At 35.0% G+C, this 22,324-nt stretch overlaps 1 protein-coding gene across 1 annotated transcript in view; it reads left to right on the top strand.

The window, feature by feature from the left end:
- Positions 1 to 22,324, top strand: part of LOC134532219 (cubilin) — a 633,189-nt gene that overhangs the window by 545,459 nt on the left and 65,406 nt on the right. The window contains exon 5 of the mRNA XM_063368639.1: positions 17,532 to 17,744. Coding sequence (XP_063224709.1) covers positions 17,532 to 17,744 — 213 coding nt within the window. The remainder of the gene's footprint in view (positions 1 to 17,531; positions 17,745 to 22,324) is intronic.

The raw sequence follows: 22,324 nt of genomic DNA, 5'->3' as shown, positions 1-22,324 counted from the left end.
ACCGATCACCATGAAAATTGGCACGTCGAAGTGTTTTTTCATGGAGAAAGTTTTTATGCTAACATTTTTTTACCTCGCCGCTAGATGGTATTAAAGTGTATCCACTTATTTCCCATTAAACCGATCGCCATAACAAATTGCTATATTGTAATATTTACTACCCTTAATCCTCAATAATAACAAATAGTGATTGCGACTGTGATAAGTAATTGGTTAGTAAGTTTAAAATGGAAAACCATTACCATTTGAAGTACTGGACACCGATTTGAATAACCATTATTCTCTGGTTAATTATAACATGACTTTTGCGTCGATTATCATTGGACTGCTGGACATCGATATGAATAACCATTATTCTTTTGTTTATAAGCAAACGAATTTTATGTAAACTATCTTTGGACGTCTCATCTGTAAATAAACATTAAATATTGGAAAATATTTGAAATGCCACACAAAAATTCGAACATTGGAAGATCAACCAGAAATGCGTGGCAACCGTTAAACCAGTAGAGCTGCTAAGCTACTGAAGCGCGAGAAGTATGCCTGAAAACTAACCAGATCATAGCCTCTGCTCCAACTATTAATAAAGAAATGTAAGGAATTTATCAGCAATTTCTACCAATATAGTAAAAATAATCTCACCTATATGAGTATTCTTTTTTTAAATGATGTTTTCTAAAACGCTTAAAATATTCTAGAAATACAGAGTTAAAATAAATAAACACTGGCACGACAACGTTTACCAGGTTCTTCTAGTCTATACATATATATATATATATATATATATATATAACACCAATTGTTAATTATTTTAGGATATTTTCCGACACATTTGCTTTATTATATAAATTTTACATATGGCTGTCAAATATGACATCCGTTCCTTACTAGTAACTGGTAAGGGGACTTTTATGCAATATTGGGGACATTGAAAACATTTAATGGAAACAATATTAATAAATACCTTTAAGCACAATACAATTTTTGCATTGAACGAGAATCTAACTTTACGACGACAATTGGTAACATAGCATTTTTAATCATTTTTGGGTTTTCATGATTTTAAGGTTGTTATTTAAGGATTTGCAAGATGGCAAAAATGACGTAATCCAAGATGGCCAAATATACAAAAGCTGACGATCTAATAATGAATGTTACAGCACTCTGACAGGTAAAATATAAACTAATATGACGGCAGTGCACTCTAGGAAACGAAAATGGAAACCAGGATGGATAATTCATAATGGTTGTCATGACATCTAACTGTTTGTATTAATATTTAATCTCTGGTAGTGGTGGTGGTTGTCTGGACAGGGAAACGACGTGTTATAATAAATAAATCTTATAAAGCATATTATGATCTCTGGGACGATAGTGATATTAAAAGTATTTATAATAAACATAAAAGGAAGATGGTAGCAGAAGAGATTGATTACACATCATGGAAAGATCCAAACATAGTAGTTGACCGGCTAAGACTTCTACATGCCTCTCTTTGTGCATCAAAGAAATATCCTTCATACTCAAAGAACTGAAGGAGGCTGGCTACATACAATAATGACTTGTTTTTCCTGCATTTGTATAATGTTGAGAAATAAAATAAATACCTCATTTAAATAACAAAAATGTAATGTTTTATTTATTGTATTCTGATTTATAACTCAGCATGTGGTCTCGATACTGTGTGTGTGTTCATTCCTTGTCTACTAAGTGTACTGTGTGTTCATTCCGTTTCCAGTGTGTACTTTGTGACTGTGTGTTCATTCTGTTTCCTGTGTGTACTGTGTGTACTGTATGTTCGGTGTGTTCTTTTGTTGAATGTGTGACGTTTCGTTAAACGCGCGTATTTTAATCTGTAGTATCTCTGAATGTTTACTAGTCAAAAACCTCTTTGTCTTGAAAAAACAATTTTTCAGGGATTCTTGGTCTTCTTGTAAGCGTAAAACATGTTACGTTGGTTTAATTTAATATAATTAGCTGACGTCAAAGAAGGTCATGCGTTTCGGAAATGACTGGTCTATATGTCTGACATTATGCATGACGCGGTATCGCGGTCCGCAGACGCTTGGTCTATATGTATGTATGGCTTTGTACATGAACGAGTTAGAGGTTATTCTAAGTATCGAAAAACCAGACTTTCATGTTAGGCTTATTGACAACGTATTTAATTCGTGGAACAGGTATATTGTCTTGGTTTTTTTTGTAGAGTAAATGATTAATAAACTTCTCGAAAGGTAATGGAAAACAGAATATAACATTTATTAAAATATTTAGTTACACTTGTCACTGACCGAGAATCAAACCAAGGACAGGAATCTATCGATTCAATATGTAAATAAATGAGTGATTTTTCTATGAATTGTCGAATTTTTCCCAAATTTATGGGCATAATAAATACACATTTCCAATAAGGCGATCGTAACAGCTTACTGGAGGCTGGTAGTAGAGGATTTTAAGCCTCTTTTAAGGTTTTGCACATGATTTATTGAAATTATTATTTTTAAATAAAATTAATTTTTTTTGTATCGTCCAGGGATCGAACCAAGGACAGTAATCGATAGAATCATTCCGTCTATTAATTGCAAGTTTTTTTGGAGAATTTTGGAATTCTTCCCTAATTTATAGCTAAATAATTACAGATTTACAAGATGGCACCCTTATGTCAAGATGGCGGGTGCCACAGTAATAATAAATGAATGATTACTGCATTCTAGCAGGTTAAATTTTAACTAATATGATGGTGATGCACTCTAGCAGACGAAAACAAGATGGAGGCATCCAGCAGACGAAAACAATATGGCAGACATGACGCATACCAGCTGATGATATATATCTTGACATTAGTGGTGGGAGGTCCGTCTGCCGGTGGCTTCCATATAGGAAGGATCTATCGAATTTTATTTTTGCACTTACCGGATTTAAACCCAGGACTCTGTGATGCATGTTTTTAAATATTATTTTATTAAGATTGGTTTAATTACAATTGTTTTATAATTTTTTAATTTTTTCCCAAATTTCTACCATAAGAATTACGGATTTTCAATATGGCAGCCATAACGAAAAGTGCCACAATCTAGGATCCAATATGGTAGACATAATGTAAAGTAAAATGTTAACATCATTCTGAATCGAGATGGTCGATGTAATGTAATAAGCAACGATCTTAGGATCCAAGATGGCGGGGTGTAACAATATATGCAACAGTGTTTTTGAAGATTTTATTAAAATTTGGTTGTTAATTTTTTTATGAATTTTAAAATTTTTTCATTAAAATCGGATAGTAAATAAAAATCAAGATGGCGTCTGTAACAGTTATTGCCAAAGTGGTGTCATAATTTAAATTGTCGGGTGTGGCATAATACATTATTATTACTATTTATTGAGAATTTTTCAAATATGTTAGTAAATTACGGGTTTACTCTCACCGGGAATCTAACCGAGGACTGGAATTGAATAGGTACGTATTTAAACATTTGAAATAGGCAATTTTTAATTTTTTTTGAAAGTTTTTTTGAATTTCTATCATTAAAATTACGGATTTTCAAAATGGTGGCCGTAACGATAATTGCAACAGTTACGTCTTAATACAAGATTGTGGTTCTGACTCGAACATGAGATGATATTATTACTTCAAATTAAAAAAAAAATTACAAGTCCGAATATGCATGTTATTTTTATATATACCTTATTTAATTCTCAGTCTGGTAAATGTCTCAATGGCCGTGCGGTCAAAGGTGTATGTTTTCCAACATAAAGGTCAGAGCTCAGATGTTTCGAATCACAGCGCTGCCAATGTATTTTCCATAAAAAATTAAATTTAATATATAGTTAAGGACCATAATAGCTCTGGTAGATAATGGAACATTGACCTTGTGTGATGAGACAGAGCGATGCTGGCGCTCTCTAGGAACAAACAGTAGAAACAAAGTCGACGGTATCCAAGATGATGGCCTCCAGCGGAACAGAATATAGCACCCATGACGAAAATTTCATCATGAGTGAGTGGGACTCTTGATTTAAAGATGGTGGATCCAAGATGGCGGATCCAATATGGCCGTCAAGGTCAAGGTTAAAGGTCATGGTCACGGTAATCCAAGTTGGCCTCCGTGATGCCACAATCCAAGATGGCGGTTCCAATGCAGAACTCGCCACCACCACCACCACACCCTGAACCCTGTCCCCGGACCGGCCAATACATACTACTATATTTAAATTTACACTCGTTGTGTTCTAATAGAGTTTTTAATACTGGATAATGTAAGTGATATTGTTTTTAAAATAGTTTTATAATTTTCTGACAGTTTTTTTTATGATCCTAACAAATTTTAAAGATTATTTGCTCATAGTTTCAGGATGCTGGGCAAGATCAGGTTTAATGACATCATCATACATGGCCGGATGTTCTATAATCCAAGATGCCGGAAATTTCTAGAATTTAGGATGGTGGTATTCAAAATCGTGGACATTTATAGAATCCAAGTTTGCTTCCGGAGTCAAGGTTAAAGTCATTAAAAATGACGGACAGATATCACAATCAATTATGGCGGACACCATGACTCCAGATACTCATTCAGACTCTTAGGAACAGCAGCCACTATTATATATCAACTACTAAAGTTTAATAAAGTTATTTCGTAACAGGTCATTTATTACAACTACATTGCATATGCATTAAATTTATTATGGATACAGTTCCACCAACAAATTATTTATTACCTTTTTTTAATGTTTCTTGAAATAGTATTTTGTTTAACAAGATAATAAAAAGATACCGTAAAATTAACTGTTATTTTAGTTTTAAATAATAATTTTAATATAATGCATTAGAATGTTTAAAATAGTATGTAATTTCGGAGTATTAAAAAAAGTTTTTTTTTAATAATGATGCTGGTGCATCTTTGAATTAAATAAAACGAAAAAAAAGTAATATAAAGAAATAGTTTTGTAATAAATTTTAAAAACTTTTCTTAATTGTGTGGGTGATTTCAAAAGATATTTAAGAAGACAGCCAATGAACCGAAAATATAACCTACAATTTAATAATTGAATACCTGGTGATTGAAGCTAGTGCACTTGAGGAGTTAAATTTTTAACTAATATTAGAGCAGAGTATTCTAGCGGACAACTTGAGCAATACTGTTACAATAAGGCTCCGAGAAAAGTATTAAAAACAAATATGGATATAGTTTATTCTAGCAGCAGAGGTATGCAATATGCTATAATTACGCTCGTACTATCGTGCATTTAATTTAAAACATTGTGGCCGCCAAAAGGCACTGATATTTACTATTCATATAAAAAATTTAGAATTGTAGATATGTGTTATTTTAGAATTTATAACTTAATTGTTTCAAAAGTGTAATAACTGTCTCAGTTATGACAGCGAACTCCAAAACATCTCTTATCCATGCCACAGGTTTGACAGGTAATTTTTCGAATTAATTGTGTTTTGTATAATATTTTTATTACAGTATGCCTATAGGTTTATAACCACACTGGCAAGAACTGGATTAATTGATATAACGTGCATTAGATAGAGGGATACAAATTCAATGTAGGAAGAAACCACATAAACATGATAGCACCATCTAACAGAAGAAAAAAAAATGGGGAAATACCAAATTGCGTAAAGTTCTTGAATCCAAGTTAGCAGCGTGTTCAAAGTCATTTTAGGTCATGGTCCAGGTCATCTAAAATGAAGGCAGTGACCTCATAAATCCAAGATGGTAGTTGGATAACATTTATTAACTTAGAACCCAGTCATTGGACATAAGTACCAATATACAGTACTATTCCATGTTTCTGAAACTGTTTACCCGAACAAGGAAGTACTATAGAGAAACACTGAAATTATGAGGGCAAGATACATTTATAAACATATTTTAATGTGAAATTTTAATATTTTTCTGAATTCAAAACCAGTAAATGCTCAGAAAATTCGTTACATATGTCCGTAGCTAATCCCTTCCCTTTTTTCAATATCATTTAGCTCAAGTTTATTTTAGTCTCTCGTAGTTTCGTTGTCGATAAGGAATTGATATTCGCTAGAGAAATATTCAAATATTTTGAATTTTTTAATATTTTATCATTTAGAACTTTGTCAACAAACTATTAATTCAACATCCTACAATTTACACTGTAATTTTGTACAGTTTACGTGATTAAAATAACTCATATATCTAAATGATGACATACCTACAATAAAGGATTAAAATATTTCTCCATCCAAAATACTAAAACTAGAATTCTCTTTTAATGTATTATGTGTTCTTTGTAAATGTAGTTTGCGAAAGAATTTATTAGTAAATTATTTTTCTTAGACTTATGGATCATCTGTTTATTTCAGATGTATGAATTTACATTCATAAATATTTAATGTTTTAATATATTTATATATTTATCTGGGATATTCATTTATATAGCAAACAAGGTTTATTTTCTGTGGTACCTTATCTGTGATATTTGCATTTGTATACCATTTAAATTTGGAACTTTTAATTTCTAAAAGGATTTAGGCTGCGAAAGTACCTTACATTACTGTACAGGGATTTCATATGATTGTCTTTAGAAAATAATTTAAAAAAATTATTTGAAAAATAATATATTATGGATAAATATTCTCTCTTAAATTTTCTATTTCTGTTGTTCTCAATCAAATTTCCCATAATTTATAACGACTTAAGTACTAAATTGACTATAAAAACACTAAGCTATGTTCTCATTTCATTCCTCTGTTTCCTCTGTTATTAATAATTAATCGTCTTTTAGAGCTGGCTCACGGTGCGCGCAGAAGTGCTTTCGGCTCTCCCGCCGTGCAAGGCGTGTTCGAAGGAACGTACGGTGGCAGCACAGCAGCCAGACGTTGCAGTCGGCTATCAAGTGGCGAGTTGCGTATAGGAAGGAGCTTACGGCAACCGCGCAGCAGCTAGAGGTTGCTGTCGGCTAAGCCGTAGCGTAAATCTTGTATGAAGCAGCTTCCAGAAGCAAGGCAGCAGCCAGAGGTTGCACTCGGCTATCCTAGGTGCGAGGCGTGTGTGTAGGGGCTTACGGCAGCCGCGCAGCAGCTAGTGGTTGCTGTCGGGAGGGACGCGGGCGTGATTAGCCCGCAGGACCGCCGTAATCACCGGCGACCACCACGCCCTCGTCAAACGGCCTCGTCAGGTGCTCGCGCTACGCTTCACTAATAACCAATTAATTTCCCTCCATTATCTACGCGGCCGGCGCCGCTTAATTGAAGGCATAACTCAGGCGCAAGGTCGAGAGGGAGCTCAACTCTCGGCGAGCTGCGTGGCTATCTGTGTGTTGATGACGTCGGCGGGGGGGTGGGGCTTAGCTCGAGCGAGGGGCAACTGCCCGCGCGACTGGCGCGTGGAGCCTAGTGGCAGCAGCGACCACGCTGAGCCTCTCTGCTACAGACTGCACCTCCACTTCTGAACTGGCCAGCTCCGAGCGCATTCGGCCCTTAGCCCAGCGCAACGCAATACCCGTGAACTGGCGTATGGTTCTCAAATGCGCAAGCGATATGGCGGTAGGCGTGGACCATGACAGGTTCTCCAACCTGTGGGCCATTTCGCGATGATCTCAAATACTAATCACAAGCCAAGGGCACTCTTAACCACCAAATAATAATTTTATGAGCTGTTCAAAGGCTATTACCAATAATGATAGTGGATACGGATTGTTCAACTTGACCTCTTAATTCATTTGGCCAGTGGTTGTAGCATCATGCATATAATCTTGGAAATTGACGATATTTTGTAAGCGACGGAGTTTAGTCGAACTCCTGCCTGTGGCTTGTCATTAGTATTTGAAAATACAGCAATGATTCCTACAGGCGGAGAACCTGTCATCGTTACCGTTGAACATAATTCGTCAAAATGGTGTACTCATTTGTGCCAGAACACACCTCTATATATTCGTTTTTATGAACATTCGGGATCTAACCAACATTAATAGTAGATGGAAATGTATAGCTCAACAGGTGCAGAAGCCAGGAATCTATATTGTAATTAGTCATGAGAACGATTTGGTGATGTTAGGAGAAGTGGGAGGGGCAGTGTTTTTAGAAGGGGTTCCGAAACGAATTCGTTTGCTGGAGCACGCCATCTTGGACAGCCACTAGCAGACAGTAAGGTCCTGAATAGTTCGGAACTTTAATACGAGAGAGCGCTAATTTCACGATGTTATTTCTTTATTTTATAAACTCTTGATTACGGTGGGTTGGGATCGATCCTTCGGACCTTGGTAAAAAGAAAAGGGGCGAGGTTAAAAAACATACGCCTCTATTCACTCTATTATTATTTTAAAATTTTATATATACAGAATGTATCAAAATTCATGTTACAGCGCTTGAGGGTAGAAAGCTGTTATTATTTGCAACCATTTTTGCCAGTAAACATGTTGCCGGAAACGCGCAGTTAAGCCCCTGTAGCCCCAGAAAGAGTCAGCATAGGCAACCCGTTGGGCTTTGTGCGAGACAGACGATGCTGTGGTGAATTACGTGTTTACGACGCCGGGCAGCGCTCGAGAGGACTGTACGATGTCGAATGCTGACCCCCACCCCTTTTTACTTCTGTTGGTGGCGCCCTCACCTCTTTTCTTCCGTTCATGCCGTGCCATAGCACTGCGAAGCGTGACATCGCAGTGTCGCAGTGTGTTTTGATATCACTAGTGGTCTGTCGTTGACTGTTCTGTCGTACAAGCAAACTCGTGGTGTCATTTCTTTCGCTGTGGTTCTGAAAAGGGCGACGTTTTAGTGGAGCTCAATGGAGTACACGTTAAGTGAGTACACGGACATGCTGCTTGTTTACGGGGAAGCTAGACAAAATGGACGAGCCGCCCGTCGTCTGTACGAAGAACGATATCCGGGTCGTAGGATTCCAGCTCACACCATGTTTGCAAGACTTACTCAGGGAATGCGTGATACTGGTACATGTGCCGTCACAAGACCAAATGCTGGTGCTCCACGCAGGGTTCGTACTCCCAGTTTTGAAGAAGATGTACTTCAGAGATTTGAGGAGAGTCCGGATACAAGCATAAGGGCAGAAGGTTCCGATATGGACGCTGACAAAATGGTTGTTTGGCGAGTTCTTCATGAGCAACTCTTGTACCCGTACCACCTTCTAAAAGTGCAACACATGGGTCCGGCGGACTATCCTCTTCACATGACCTTTTCTCGTTGGTACATTCGAAGAGTATTGAGGAACCCCGAGTTAGCGGTTTTATTCAGCAATGAAGCCAAGTTCACTCAAGATGCTATTCTCAATTCGCACAACAGTAATATTTGGAATGATGTCAATCCGCATGCAACGTGTGTAACAGCTCGCCAGGAACGTTTTTCAGTTAATGTGTGGGCCGGTATTGTTGACGGCGTACTCATCGGGCCTTTTTTTCTTCCACCACGACTTACCAGCGTCGAATACCTCCACTTCCTTCAGAACGAACTACCAGGTCTTCTTGAAGAGGTTCCATTGTATGTCCGACGTGTGATGTGGTACCAACATGACGGGGCACCACCTCATTTTTCCCTGAAAGTGCGAGAGTATTTAAACAAAACATTTCCAAACCGATGGATTGGATGAGCGGGCCCTGTCGCATGGCCGTCAAGGTCACCGGACCTAACCCAGTTAGATTTCTTTCTGTGGGGTTACGTAAAAGGGATTATCTACGCTACTCCAGTAGAAATGATAGAAGAGCTTACACAGCGAATAATTGAAGCGTTCGAAATCATAAGGTCGACTCCACACATGCTCCAGCGTATCCGTGAAAACATGATACGCCGTTGCCATCTCTGTGTCGCTCAAGGTGGGCGTGTTTTTGAGCCGTTGCTTTAGGCATTCACGTTGTTAAAACTTATGCAACAATTTCAATGTTGTGAAACAAAGCCGAAGCTGTGGTTGATTTCAGAGTGAAATTTAAATCTGTGCCACGATTAAAAAGGTTATTTCTCTACTCGAACGCCCGCAAATCCACAACATAACACTCTACAACGGGTTGCCTACGCTGACTATTTCTGGGGCTACAAAGGCTTAACTACGCGTTTCTGGCAACATGTTTATTGGCAAAAATGGTTGCAAATAGTAAGAGCTTTCTACCGTCAAGCGTTGTAACATGAATTTTGATACATTCTGTATATTTCCAAGTGTTTGCTGGCTGATGATATATTTCAGCCAACCTGCTTACCATACCCCTTTTATTTACTTATAGTTCGACAGTTGAGTGTGACAGTTTCATTGACCCTGATAAATTTAAACATTTACAAATTTACACATATGCCTTACCCGGGACTAGAACCTAGGACCACTCGCACCGTAAGTCAGTGTACACCCGACTAGGCTATGGAGGTCAGCATCACTCCACCACAGTTGAATTATGAAGTTTTTAGTAATTATACAGGTATTTAAAATAAGATTCAGGAATCCGAAAATTCTTCACGGTTATATAACTAACTAGCAGCGAAACCCAGCTTTGCTCGGGTTAAGATACATCGCATGCTTAGTGGTATAAAAATATATATAAGGATACATTTTTTAACATAGATATTATAGATTTCTATTTTCGATATTGAGAGACTTATTCGGCCATTAAACATGCGGAGTATATATAATAGAGTAAACTAATTAACGAATTAAAATAAATTTAAGAAAACGGTTAGTAAATGAAAAATTCATGTTTTGTTTACATATTTACACATTATATTATTCATATATGTACATATTAAATGTTACATTATATTTACATATATTATACATTTACATTTTTTATTTTAGTATATTTTTTTTTTGTTTTGAATTTATTTTTACAACCCTTGCTTATACACTACATTTATAGTTTTGTTGTTCGGACTGTAAATAAACCAATTTCGAGGTGATCCTACTCGTGAGCATGCGACGTATAATTGGCCGTGTGCAAAGCATGGTTCCCTTAAGTCAAATCCACAGTACTGGAATGTTTGGCCCCGTGCTTTGTTAGTAGTCATGCTGTAAGCCAACTTCACCGGGAACTGTAAGCGTTTAAAAGTAAATGGCAATCAATTTGATATTAAAGGTATCCGTGGTATAAATACTATCTTTCATTTTTCTTTACCAGTCATTATACTGGCTTCGATGACGTTATTTTGTAGCTGTTTGATGCAGAGTCTCGTACCATTACACAGTTTCGGCGAGTTCAGATTTCGTAATAAAATAACTGGTGAATTAATTTTTAATTTAAGACAGTGTAATGGCATTCCTGGAACATTTAATGTCTTTAAAAATTTAGTAGGAAAATTGATGCTTTCTAGCTCATCAATAATTGTATAATTTGACATGTAAATTTTCTCTTCCGCCGGAATCATTTCCTGGATGATGTTGTTGATGTTGGCAATGTCGTTCCTCGTGGATAGAATAATTCGGTCTCGTAACCATTCTGAATTGGTATAATTTTCAACAATATTTAGATATACTTCATTAATAAGTTGTTCAGGTGTTTCAACAACATTACTTAACTCATTATTAAATGTTATTTGGCCAGTATTTTCGTCTATTGGATAGGTGCCTTCTCATATTTGTAAATGTTTTTAGAAAATTTTTGTGCCTTTTCATCTCCTGAAATCTGCGCCCTCATGTTCATTTTTAATTTGATTATTTTTACGTGTTCCCATATGGACGACTTCTTTAAGTAAGCATTAATTTCATCTGCCGGCGTCGATTTGGGAATGACAGGAAGTGTTTGACGAAAATCACTTGATAGTATTAACAACACACCTCCCATTATATTCGTGTTGTCGCGTAAATCTTGAAGTGTTCTATTGAGTGCTTCTAGTGATTTTCTATGGGCCATTGTGATTTCGTCCCATATAATGGCTTTGCACTGTTTCAATATTTGTCCACGTGCTAATGATTTTGTGATGTCACATACCAGAAATTCATAGTCAGCTACATTTAATGGTAATTTCCAACCAGAATGCGCTGTTCGTCCACCATCCATGAGTGTAGCCGTTATCCCTGATGATGCTAGGGCGAGAACAATTTCTTTATTTGCACGGATTTCAGCTAGGATTAAATTGATCAAAAATGTTTTCCCGGTGCCGCCAGGTGCGTCTAAAAATATTATGCCACCTTGCTGTTTTCTATAATAATCCATTATTATATCATATGCCTGTTTTTGACTCTGAATTAATAAGGGTTTGTTGTGTTGGATGTAAAGCCCCAATTCGTCGATATTATAAATTGTTTCTTTTAAAAATTCACTGTTCATAGCATCCAAATGACTTCGCTTAGGAGATTGAACACCTAGTTGTACTAACGTTTGGTTAGATATTGTTAAACATTTATATTCTATCAATATCAAAGCTTTGTTAAAAATTTCTTCATTGAAATCTATTTCTAGGTCCGGGTTTGTCGTCGTAGTTCAGCCAAAATGTCATCGCTCATATATTCTCGATATTTAAGCCATAGTCGATTTGGATTAGAAGGATTACATGTAGTTAATATAATAATTGCAAATAGCTCACGAATTTGATTCGCTGTTGCCGTTTGGACTGCTTCGCTCATAGCTAACTCCCAATGATTATCGTTTTCTAGTAGACCTAATATTTGACATGCCTCTCGATATGTTTCACAAATGTAACCATTGATAGTTTTTAGGTCTTCAAAACACGTAGGGCCACGAATAATGTGTACAAAAAATAGTGCGTGGTGTCCCTCCGCGCGGAAGAAGTGAAACTTCGTAATGTCAAAATGAAAATAGTAAGGGGTAGAAATTGATTTTTAGTGAAATCATATTGTTTCTTTAAGACAAACTTTATTAACATTGCTTATAATTCACAATTGATCGCATCTTTTAATTATCATTTTCGAGTGGAGAAATATCCAAATCTATAACATTTTCAATGGGATTATGATAACTAAAGTAAGATAAGAAATTTTTGAGTTCAGGTATACTACGCGCATGCGTTCTAGGGCCACGCATTCACTCTCGCTCTGTCTCTTTCTATTCCCCCTCCCCAGGATCGTCGAACGTTTAACGCAACAGTGCTTTCATACCCCCTCCATGGTAGCGTTAAACGTTTAACGCAACCTTGTTGGAAGTCGCATTTGAAGTTTCACTTCAATAAACGTAGAAAGAAACATTCAGCGTTTTTTTGGATGCACTGTGTAGACTCGTCCTATTGTGTTACTCTTAAAAACTCCATCATGCCCTTCTAATGGCATTCCACGTTTCCGAGGATTAAATTGTTTACTTGTTGTATTCCATGTATACCTAATAGCTTGGTACTTCTGAATAAAGTAAAGTCTTAGCAAATGAATCTTTCTGGCATAATTCGAAAAACGCTGTTAAAGTTGTTCGTATTGGTGGTTCTGTCGCAACTTTTTGTGCCGTTTCTGAAGTGAAAAACACACGTTGTCCATTTTCTAAGTGGACGGATAAATGGAGAACCGGTGGATCTCGATCGTGAATTGGAGATCTTAGAATTCACCAAATCGCTTCTTTGCTATTGATGTAACGACCCATTTGGTACTGTTTTATCTCATCATGTTGGTTTTCTTTGGTTAACGTAAAAACAGCCATATCACTGCCTTTATTAATATATTTGCACACATATTTAATTGATTTGACAGAACTACAGTATTCAACATTGATAAGGGCATTAAACATTTTGGATAATAGTGGATTGTATGGAAATACCCATTGATTGTTAAATTGAATTTATTCATTGCCTCGTACTTTAATTTTAGCTGTAAATCCGCCTGATTCTGGTGGTCGACGTCTGTATTTCGGATATCCGTCTTCGCCGGTGACTGTTTCGTTCAAAAGTGGCTTCGGATAACGTTTCGTACATTTTTCATCTTTCATGCATGGAGAACTTCTATTTAGTTCACCACATGGGCCATGAACCATGTTTTTCACTATTATATTATATAGATCAGGATCTTCTTCCGGGTTTGGAAACTCAGCCTTGATTATATAATCTATTTGATTCGGTTTAATTCTATTTTGAAACCAAATTAACTTTTGAAAATGTGGCAACCCTTGTTTCACCCATTCAATTGAAAACATCCAGCAGGTAACAGCACCAAATATTTGATTTTTTTTACGATGGCGTCAATAAATTTAATTTGTTTTTGACGAAAAACTCAGGACAATATCATGTCGATCACTGGCCGCCTGTCCACACTGTAATTCGTCTTTTATTTCAACCCATGAAGAATTACATGTAAATTTTATAAAGAAATCTGGTCGGCCGTGTTTTCAGACATAAGTTATCGCATCTTGAGCACATTCATGTGACGTGGACTTCCAGTAAACGTAGATGGCAAGATGACCAATTTTTCCATGTTATCAACGTTTCCATCAGTCATCATAGCATCTTTGAAATGAATGTATTCATCCGAACGCAACTTTCATTGATTATGGCGAATAAATTCTAATCTTTCCATCTCAATTTTAGCATACATATCTACAATAAACTGCTGAAATAATTGCCGACAATGTAAAATATGGTTATATTCACCATTTCTCCTCATAATTCGATAAGCATAAAATTGCATAGCTGATACTTTTTTCTTAGTTTCGACATCTGTAACTGGATAGATTTGTTGAATATTAAAGTGATAACCATCCTCACCTTGCCAAAAAAAATTAGCGGATACTGTGGTGCATCATAACTACGATGTTTTTCAGCAATACGTTTCAATTGATTACTTCGGCGTTGGATAATAATATCATGACGACTATATTCGTTATAAACAATTCCTACAGCAACTTCGTTCGTTTGAGGTGCATTGAACCTTCGTTCGTGTTGACCGGCTGGTCGTTTATCTGCGCGAATGACAATCTAATAATTGTCTGCAACCATTTTATCTAAATAAGTTTTAAACACATTTATTAGTTGATTATGATTATGAAGTATAGGTTGTAATTTTTGAATAATGTCTCGCTGTATGTCCCTGAATGTGAGAGCAACGTTGATCTATTTCAAGGTCTTCGTCACCAATAAAGTATACTTGAAGAAACTTTGGAGTCTCATTAGACATCGGCATGAGTGACCCTACTCGCTGATAAATTTGACCTTGAACCTTGAAAACTGGACTGAAATTTTCTTCCTGGCATATTAAAGTAGCTCCAAATGAAGTCTTTTGAAAACAACAGTTGTACCGACGTATATTTTGTAGAAAATGATTGGATTCTGGTGATTCTGCATTCATATATGCAAGTAATTTTGGTGATGGTACATTTAATGCTGGTAAATTGACTTTACCACTTGAGCAGCACATACCAGCAGTTTCTCCCTTGAATTTCCGTGCATGACAATACTCGCATTTCGAATCCGTTACTATATTTTCTTTGACAATCATAATGGAATGCCTGAAGTTCTAAACTCTCATGTGTAGCAGCTCGTTGTTGGCATAGAGTGACCATTGTTGCTTTACTTTTTCTCTTTTCCAATTCACGTTGGTCAGCAGACTGACGATTTTGAATCGATTTGACTCAGGATCGGGTTTCTTCGTTAGTGCGTGCTCTTTCTTCTTTGGTTTGATTTTCTCTAAGTCTTTTCACTCCTTGACGAATATGTGAAAGCCGTTTTTCCCTTTGTTCTTCTGTTTCATTTTACGTGTTACTTTTCTTCTTTGTGAATCCACTTTAGATTTGATAAATACTTTTTTTTCCGCTTTGGCATTTTGTATATATATAACAACGATGTAATAAAGTTACACAAAATAAATCTCTTGATTGTTACAATGATAACACTGACGAAAAGTCACTGCATTTCGGTTTATATACCATTAGAGAACGAAATTTCTAGTATTAGAACTGTACAGAACATTCAAATAGTTTCTTCTTTTTCACTTTTAAAAATACTTTAATTTTTTCTGTATCTGTTTACTCTTGATTCCAATTGATATTTACTCAACTGCAATCACGATTGAACTGACAAAATGTCACTGAATTTCAGTTTATATACCATCAGACACAGAAACGTCCAGTACCAGAACACTCTATAATATTTAGATGTACATCATTTCGATTTGGTTCTTTTAGATCAATAATAACACTCGTACACATTTTGAACTTTCCAGATCAATCCATAAAATTTTAGAACTTTCTCGAACATTTTAAATCGCTTATAATAAATTGCACTCATTTTAGAATTTTCTAGATCATTCTAGAAATTACTAGAACTTTCTCGAATATTTTAAATCGCTTATAATAAATTGCACTCATTTTAGAATTTTCTAGAACTTTCTCGATCATTCTAAATCGATCATAATCACTTGCATTCATTTTGGAACTTTCCAGATCATTCGGAAAATTTCTAGAACTTTCTCAATCATTCTAAATCTATCATAGCATTTTTGGACATTTTGAACTTTCTAGATGAAGCCATAAATTTGTAGAACTTTCTCAAACATTATATATCGATTATAATAGTTTGCACTCATTCTAGAAAATTCTAGATCCTTCCAGATATTTCTAGAACTTTCTAAAACATTAAAGATCAATTATAAAATTTTTACACATTTTTTAAACTTTCTAGACCATTCAAGAAATTTTGAGATACATTCAGTAGTCCTCATGCTTTATAAAAGGACAGAAATAAATGTTTTAACATTTTCGCTACCCACAACCATCCACAAGCACCCACCGCGACCAAACTCCCTTACTACCACCTGGAGACCAAGGGGTATTTACCACACCTCAACGGGAAGCTGATTGGTGTTGGTGGTGATTGAGAAAACTGTGTATTTACGTACTAACAAAGCATTGTATATATTAGATTAGATATTAGATTTAGATTATAATACCACGCTTACCGCTTTTTCCTCTCTATAAAGTGAAATTTTGAAATCATATGCAGCCAAGTGTTTAAGTTGGCCAAATATTAACTAACAATAATGTTTTATTGAAATCAGTTCAGTAATTGGTGCTGGAATAAATATGAAAATCATATCTACAAACAGAAAATAATTTAAATCAATATGTCATACTTAAAAAAAAATATATAGCCTTTTTTCTACCAGTTTTTTTTAAATACATTTAAATTACCATATTTTTTCAATGAGTAGTTTTATTATTAGTATGTGAGTGTATATAATATATTTAGACACGTACTTAACAAAAATACGTTTTGACTTTTTAAATAAAACCATTATTTTAAGAGATAAAATCATTCAGACAAATTATTTAAGTTAGGGATTTTATCTATTTTGCTGAAAAAAAATTATGGCGCAATGTATTTAATATATTGTCTTAAACTAATTAATATTTAATAAATGGCTCAAACAAATGTCCCTAAACCAAGCCCATGCCACATGAGGGTGATTGTTAATGTATTAAACACACTCAGTTACCTATTAGCATAGGAATGAAGCACAAAACAATAAAATATAAAAAAATACACATTTTTTGTTTGCGGGACAAAGGTTTGATCACTAAATAACAAGTTACAACATTTATAAACACAAATGATAACTCTGGGAGATCTGTGAGAAATGCAACTACATGCGGGTGTAGGAACTGCATCACGGAGGGTTGCGTGGGGCGGCCAGTTTCAGGATCAACCGCATCGAGTCTCCGATCCAGCTGTTCGACGGCGACTGCGGCGAGTCGCTGACGCTGTACGACGCGGCGTGGCCCGACGACTCGCGCATCATCAAGACCTTCTGCGACACCTTCTCGCGCGCCATGGAGAAGCACGACTTCGTGTCGACCGGCAACGCGCTGTTCGTGCGCTTCGAGAGCAAGACCGGCAGTTACTCGGGGTGAGTGAGAAGGTGTACCCAGGTTGTAGCGTCGTGACATGTGGGGAACTGCCAAGTTTATGCCAAGCTTCTTTCTCGAACACGACTCTCCTGACTCTGCAAACAGCCCTAAGTGTTACACTTGTAGTCAGTGAGAGTCAGATGACTACTAATTGTGCGTAATAGGGCTACTTTGTGTTAGTGAGTGATAGATGGCTATGGTATGGGTGAGATAACGAGACATACTTTGCTGCTACTGCACGTTTAAGCTCTCCGAGAATTGCTGTCCTGGCCACAGTGATGTCCTATTATGTATGTAGCAAGAAGTTGTGGGTTGAAAATAAATTTTTCAGTTATATATGCGGCGAGTGCTAATGTTATTAATTTTTTGGTTCATTTTTAAGGTGCAAGCAGATTAGTTTATCTGTGTAAAATTTTTTGCATCAAAATTATACCATTTTATAGTAACATTTGTAAATGTATCAAAAATAGACTCAAAATATCCGAGATTGGCATATTTTTTTAAATGATTAGTATTAACTGAGTTTATATAGATTCATTGGTAAAATATGTAATTAAATTTTTCTTAATAATAAGGTAAATATACAAAATAAAATAAAAACTTAAAAAAAATTGTCAGTAAAACACTCACAAAATACCTTAAAATAAACCAAATTAAGGTAAGAAGTTTAATTAAAAACCTAAAATAAGAATTGTATCGGTAAAATATTTTTATGGTTTTACTTACTACTTTGTGCAAAATAGAGTATTATAATGTTCTTCCGTTCATATCTTTTCCATAGTTTTATCAACTGCATTTGGCCATTTACTTTATTTTATCATATATACGGTGCACTATCGATACTGTGTATTACATACAAATTCTAAATAAAGAAAAAAATTAGATATGAGTGATTAAAAAATATATATTGTGAAACTAAATTCCCATTTAGGATATTTCAGATTTAATTTTTTTCTTCTATATGAGTGTTTTGTACATATAGCTGGGTTAGATTCATCTTAAAAATTTCATTTAATATATTTGTGTTTAATCCTACTAATATTATAAACGCGAAAGTTTGGAAGAATGGATGGATATTTGTTACTCTTTCACATAAAAACTACTTAATGGATTTGAATGAAATTTGGCCAACAGCTAGCTTATAACCTGGATTAACACACAGACCGCATATTAATATGAAATTCCATCCATAAGGGAGTGAAAAAGGGATAATTTCATTTTATAACAGGTAAAATCATAGGTCATAGACATACAAATAGTGAGTGAGTGTTATTTATCTATGTCTGACACACGATCATACACATAGTAAGGTCTGGCAAATTAATATTTTTCTCCTTGGTGAGACCAGTCCGCTTAGTGGAGATCGCAGCGACTAGCAAAATAAAGGCGCTAATAACAGTTTTGTTCTTAACTTTGTCAATAGATAGAGTTGCGTTGAATTTTAAACGCACCATCGTTTGATGCGTTTGTCATGTCTTTAATTTTCGTTTGTTTGTGCCGTATTCGTTCCTATACCATTCATCCGAATGCGATGAAATTATGGTGATTTGTTATGCGCATGCCCATGAAGGTTACTGAGACGGTATAACTATTTTTCGATAGTTAGAGCACGAATCGTGTCAAAAATGTGTTCATTTCATTTTATATAACGGCACTTCGTCTGTTTTTGTTGTATAAGTACGCACGCATGACAATTTATTTAAATATAAAAGAGAGACAGAGATAGAGTGATAAATATATATAGTGAGATAGACGGAGAGATAAGTTGAGATAGCGCGAGGTATAGAGAATGAAATGGGTTAGATAAAGAGATATACCTATAGATGTATAGAGCTATATAGAGACTTATATATAGAAGATATAGAGATAGTGGGAAGTATATATGTAGGTATATATAAAGAGATAAATAGAGATAGAGAGATACATAGATATAGATAGAGATAAATATATATAGATAGATGGATAGATGATTTGTATATGTGTAACTACTTCAAACATATTATAAATTTATTACTGAATGAGGCATTGCAATGCAGGCCGAGCATTAGCTAGATAATGGAATCTTTTCAATATTAGTAATCTCTTGTTTTTCAGTTTTTTTCTATATCGCTTTATAAAGTCTAAATTACATACAGACCAGGTAAATAACTATAAACTGGCAGAACAACGTCTGTCGGGATCTGAAAGTGATATAAATTAATTTTCACACGTGACATTCAAATTAAGAAAACAATTGCTAATTACACCCTGTGTCCAGCCCGGGCAACGCCGGATATTGCAGATACTATTAAATACATGGTAAAAGTGAATTAAGATCTTTTAAAAACAAACTACATTAATCATATTTCACTCAATACTTTCTGCATTGGTGATAACATTTTCCAACTAACTAAATCAAAAACACTATACTTATCCCTTAAAATAAAATTTAATAAGATATTGTTAACAATTTTTGGTGTAGAGTAAAAAACTGTTAAATGCAACATATTTTAATAACCTTGTGTTTAGTTTTGTTGGTAATAATTTGTTTATTTATATATTTTTACTTTACAGATATGATAAGTTTTCAAATATTTATGCCATGAATTGAAAAAATTAAAATTAAATTTTTTTAATTTATAGCGAATTTAATGACGGAGTTTAATTCAAACCCAGAAGCTTTAAAATTATAATACAATCATAAATAAGGTTACTTATAGTTTTTGGTTATAATCGAAAATCATTCTGTAATAAGTGACATTGAAGCTATAACAAATAATTTCGTTCAACACTTTTCCGATGTCAGTGATCATCAAATATAGACAGATGCAACCATAAATATAAAAATACAAAAACTTATAAACACTTTAAATTAATAAATAATTGTTCCTCCGGAGACAGAAGGAGTGTGGAGACGGAAGCATGGTGACTGCTACCTTGGATTGCTTTGAACTTTGCCTTTGACCTTGACTCGGCCTCTTTCAGTTTCTTTACCCCAGCTGCCATTGTGAATCCTGACAATTTTTTTTTGAAGGCTCCACCTACTTTTTGTATTTTAGGTCGCCCCCTTGTTTTAGTCTGCACTATGCCGCCATCTTTGTTTTTGCTGTTTTTTCCTAGAGAGCGCCAGCCTCGCTCATTTTGGAAGGTCGAAGTTCCATTAACAACATGAGTTGTTATTACAATTTAGACATATTCAATTAAGTTGCTTATTTCATTTAATTTCATTTTATTTTTTCCAGTAAATACATTATATATGTTTTGCACATCACCATATTGGACATGTCTATACAATTATTTTACAATTTATTTAAAACAAATAATTCAATTTTACATTAAAAATACAAATTACAAATTGACATTATAAATAACAAATTTATAAAATAACACAAAAGAACTAATATTAAAAAAACAATTTTGCTAAATTTATAAAATAATCATCTTATAATCTATGTAAATTTACTGGCATAAAATTCTTCTGAAGAATAAAAATAATGCGGTTTTAAAAATTCCTTGAGTTTATATTTAAATTTATTAGGTTTTGCAAAACAAAGATTTTTTAATTGTTAAGACAATTTATTAAAAAAAATTCATAAATTATAAGCATTTTTTGTGGAAAATTTTTATCTTACAATTAGGTTGTTGTAAATTTATATAACTTCTAGTAAAATGTGTATGTACCATATTATTTTTAAGAAAAATATATAAGATATAAGTAGTGTGTAAATGGAGCTACTGGCACAGGTGCCGGCGCGTGTTGTGTGGTGTCGGTGTCAGCCATCTTGGATTGTGACGTCACGGCGGCCATTTTTGACTCAAAATTCCTCAATAATGGCTCAAAATGACTCAAAAATTCCCGTTTTGAGGAAAAATTTCCCGTTTTTGACCTCAAAAATTCCAGCAGTTATAAATGTCCATATGTAGGCTTAAGCATCCATGTCTACAGCCTCCGATAAGCCTCTGACGTCATCATGGATAACGACGTCACCGTTGCAGATTCCGTTACGCCCGCCATTTTTAACTTTTTTTATTTATTATCATATCTTAATGAAAATAATTAAAAAAAATCTTTAAAAAATTAAATAATCTAATTAAATAATAAAAAACCTTAAAAACCACTGTTGCACTTATCGTTACGGTCGCTATCTTGGATTATATAAATGTTGCATATTTCGTTACACCTGCCATATTGTTTGAGTACTATGTCATCGTTACACTTTATGTTATGACCGTCATATTGGATCCTATTAATGTTGCAATTACCGTTATGGTCGTCATCTTGAAATTTAGTCGCCATCTTGGAAATTCGTAATTTTTATGTTAGAAAATCGGGAAGAATTCCAAAATTCATCAAAAAATTAACTTAATAGAATTCTGATTGATTACATCGATTCCCGTCCTTGGTTCAAAACCGGTGAGGGCAAAAATAAAAAAACATCAGATCTAGCTGGTTACGAGTTATACATGGCTTGCGAGGCTACAGAGCTACGAAGCTTCTAGTACACAAGTTTACGTGACTGCGAGGATAGAGGTCTACATGTCTGCATGAGTACTTGACTACGAAGCTACTCAGTGGCGTAGCGTGGGTGGGGCGAGGGGG

The sequence above is a fragment of the Bacillus rossius genome, chromosome 5, assembly GCF_032445375.1.
Source record: "Bacillus rossius redtenbacheri isolate Brsri chromosome 5, Brsri_v3, whole genome shotgun sequence".
Lineage (NCBI taxonomy): Eukaryota > Metazoa > Arthropoda > Insecta > Phasmatodea > Bacillidae > Bacillus > Bacillus rossius.
This window is presented reverse-complemented; position numbering and strand designations above follow the sequence as displayed.